Source organism: Hippopotamus amphibius, chromosome 4, assembly GCF_030028045.1.
Source record: "Hippopotamus amphibius kiboko isolate mHipAmp2 chromosome 4, mHipAmp2.hap2, whole genome shotgun sequence".
NCBI lineage: Eukaryota > Metazoa > Chordata > Mammalia > Artiodactyla > Hippopotamidae > Hippopotamus > Hippopotamus amphibius.
This window is the reverse complement of record NC_080189.1, coordinates 156,518,612-156,522,418: the sequence shown is the minus strand read 5'-3', so window position 1 is coordinate 156,522,418 and position 3,807 is coordinate 156,518,612. Positions and strand designations below refer to the sequence as shown.

The window sequence follows — 3,807 nt, the reverse complement described above, 5'->3', positions numbered from 1 at the left end:
TGAAGAGTAGCCCCTGCTCACTGCAACTAGAGAAAGCCCATGTGCAGCAACGAAGACCCAACACAGCCAATAAATAAATAAATTTATTTTTAAAAAAAAGAAGAAGAAATCATTCCTTTCTCTCTTTTTGATTACCAAATAACCCCAAGAGATTGGGTGGGAAAGCCTTATTATTATCCTTCTTTTCAGATTTTGGAGCACAGTGTTAGAAAATGTAAGTAATTTTGCCAACTTTATTACATCTCTTTTCATAGCAGTAGGCACTGTCACTACAGAGAATCCCATCCTGCACATATACATCTTCTGCGCAGAGATGAGATGTCCCATTGTACCACTCAGGAAGGTCACATTCATTGACCTGATGTCTTCAGAGTTCCCCTGATGATATGAACTGCATTGCAGTCTTCGCTTGTTCTATGCATTTCACTGGGAAACCATTTCCATGATTTCAAATCTTAGTCCCAGTCAAAATCACATAAGTACCCAAATGCTGATAAATTAATCCACTATGTTGACAACAACAAACACATCCTCTGCACACTTTGGGAATAAATGAAAAGAGACAAGACTCACCCCTGGGCCCTCAGATGTCTGTCTCTTCTCCTGTCATATCTGTGTTCAAGAAATACAAAGAGGACTAACTTGGGGGAAAATGAGCTTTATTTGCTGCTTACAATAATAAACAGTAGATAGGAAAATTTCAGGAATTACCTTTACTTGATGGCAATATTTCTGATACTGACAGAAGGCAAGGTATCTGCATTTTTCTGTAAACTGTCAGAAATGTGCTAAGTTTCAGGCATGTAGGAATACTGCCAATAGACTAAAACTTAATAATGTATAGGCTATTAAATTATAGGCATGATCTTAATCGGAAGAGTGAGTCTTAGTCTTCTTGGGTCCAAAACATTTTCGAAGGTACATAAATACAGCAGTTAAAGGTAAAAGCAAAACAGACAAACTAAGAGTCACAACTAGTGGAAAAAAAACTCTTCTGGCAGATACTGGGCCACTGTCAACACTACCTCCATTGCCTCTGTGTAGGCAGTAGGGCGGGGACCATCCATAGCCACAGTGGCAGTGATGTTTGTTATTGCAGATCCCCTTCATGTTACAGGTCTCAGGCAAGCAGACTTGTGACAGGAGAGACAGACTGACACACTTCTTGTGTATGCATATCTTTCCTGGACCACACATGGTGCCATCTTTCACTTCACCAGCATCAGGTGTATTCATCCTTAAGTGATAGTCGATGCTCCAGCAGGTAACACCATTGATGTGAATATACTGCAAAGCTGAGTGGTCTCTCAGGTGGGGAATGTCTCCCACATTCTCACACTGAACTCTCCCACAAAAGCTATCTGAAGTATGACATTTTAGGTATGTTGTGCCATTTATACCGCAGTGGCCAAAACGGTTTCCCTGGGAGTTGATTTCTTCATAGCAACTCTGAGATGCACTCTTTGCACCTTCACCAAAAATCTCCCTGCACTGTTCATCATGGTTATTGCATCTCTTTTGATAGCAGTAGGCACCATCATTACAGGGAATCCCATCCTGCACATATACATCTTCTGGGCACTGATGAGATGTCCCATTGCACCACTCTGGAAGGTCACATTCATTGACCTGTTGTCTACAGATTTCCCCTGATGGCATGAACTTGCAGTCTTTGCAACAAAGCCCAAAAGCACAAGCAGCCCCAGGCCTCAGAGTGCAGTTCAACAGACAACAGGGGTCTTGTTCACACTGCTTTATAGATCCACAGTCACACTTCTCTTCTCCTTCAATCACACCATTCCCACAGCGCTTCAGCATAAAGACTGCCCCTGGAGTTGGAGGATTGTGCAGACATGATCCCTGGTTTAAAGTGGTCTTTGTAAAATCTGCATAACTACAGTTTGTGAATCTCTCTGCTGGCACTCTAATAGCATTCATGATGCAAGCACTTTGCCCACACAAACAGAATTCTTCATCATGCTGCATACCCAGAGTATGACCTAACTCGTGAGCTACAGTGAGGGCAAAAAGAGACCAGGGATCTCCTTTGAAATTATTAACTCCACAGTCAAGAGGAGGACGACATACTCCTGCCACATAGGCTATACCAAGGACGCTTATAAGTGAATTTTTGATAAATATATGTGCAGCATCATACTGTAGCTGAGAAAGACTAATTTGTTTCCACTGAGAGAAATTCTCCAGAACCTGTTCTATGCTTGTCATTGGGAAAACATTTTCATGATTCCAAATCTCAATCCCAATCAAAATCACGTAAGTACCCAACTGCTGATAAATGGAATCCACTATGTTGACAACAACAAATACATTTTCCTGCACCTTTGAGAAATTACTTTGAGAATCAATGAAGAAATTGTGATCTACCACCACAACCAGCTCCAGAAACCATAAATGGGTCCACCAGTTATAAGCAGAATTTTGTTTCAGAGTTGATTTCTCAGCCTCTTCAAATTCCAACTGTTGGTATGCTGCTTTATTTGTTAAGCCACATCTCATAGGTGAGAATTCTGTCTCATTAGTGTTTATCTTATAAATTAGGTGTTCAAATGTAGTAGAGTGCCTGATGGGCTCAATTTCATAAGTAAGGTCATTTATCTGTAGCATTCCTTGAAAGCCCCCAGCACAAGTACTGAGAGCAACAAATGACTCGGTGACCTCCTCCACGTAACCGTGATAATAGCAGTCATTAGGAACAAAAGGCTGGTCCTGGTGAAGGGCATGCTGGTCCGTGTAGGTGAACACTGGGAGGGGTCTGGAAACCAAAATCTTCTTAACCCTCATGTGGACAACATGTCTCCGGCCCCTAAACTGCAGGCTGTAGGAGAGCCAGCCTGGAGCAACTCTGCCCCTGTTGGTAACCTTCAAGGGGATCACCACATCTGGGGAGCTGAGGCTTTGAGAGCACCCAGTCTGGGAGAGGCCAGAAGAGAACAGAAACACCTCAAGCCAGAGCAGTACAACAACTCTCATGGACACCCTGGCCTCAGCAGTCACCATTCTAGAGTGGCCATTATGGAGCCATCTGTCCAGAGAAAAACAATGTGAAGCACTGATGATGTGGCTTCTCCCTCTGAGCTGACCTTTAAGGATCTGTGTCCTGTCAGAGTTACACCATCAGAGCTGCAGTGCTGAAAGTGAAAATAAAAAGAAGGGTGTGGATGGTGGTTTGATTGGGTAAGGAAAGTCAGAGAGAGAAAGATTTTGAATTTGAAAACTGATTAATGAATCAAGAAAAAGCTTTGGATTTGCTTTCAATAAATGGGGGTGTGAAGTTACAGGGGGCATAGATAAGGCAATATTGGCCATATTAATAATTGACAGTTGTTGGAATTGGATGGTAGGTACTTGGTTTTCATTATACAATTATCTCAACACATACAGGTGGTATAAAAATCTCCACAATAAAAAGTTAAAGCAAAACTAAAGAAACCAGAGTACAGTGACTCTGTATCTCAATTTATTCAAGGCTATATTGGTTTATGCCTGTTGTCCTTGCATAACTATTGATACTTTCCCCTGCCAAAACTGGAGAGGTCAGAAACCATCACAACAATTCTTATGTCATTTTGCATTGGTCTTATGATTTACTTTAGACTTTATCTCAAGTTATTTACTTTTCTTGCTGCTATATTCTCCTTCATTCATAACTCTATGGGACTGCAAGGTCACTGAGCACAGGGTTTATGATTTTCACTCATTTTAATATCCTCTATAACACCTAGTATAGTTCTCTATACAGTGAAAAATGGAAAAGGGGGGAGGGGTGGTGAAGTACTTGGGTTGTAG

At 41.6% G+C, this 3,807-nt stretch overlaps 1 protein-coding gene across 1 annotated transcript; it reads right to left on the bottom strand.

Moving 5' to 3' along the window:
• Window positions 1-867: 867 nt before the first annotated feature.
• On the bottom strand, window positions 868-2,991 carry LOC130851973 (disintegrin and metalloproteinase domain-containing protein 21-like). The gene has a single exon (XM_057732624.1). The coding sequence runs from the start codon at window positions 2,989-2,991 to the stop codon at window positions 868-870; it is 2,124 nt and encodes a 707-aa protein (XP_057588607.1).
• Between the last annotated feature and the right edge of the window lie 816 nt (window positions 2,992-3,807).

Coding starts and splice junctions, on each gene's coding strand:
- LOC130851973 (XM_057732624.1), bottom strand. CDS start 2,991: ATGAGAGTTGTTGTACTGCTCTGGCTTGAGGTGTTTCTGTTCTCTTCT.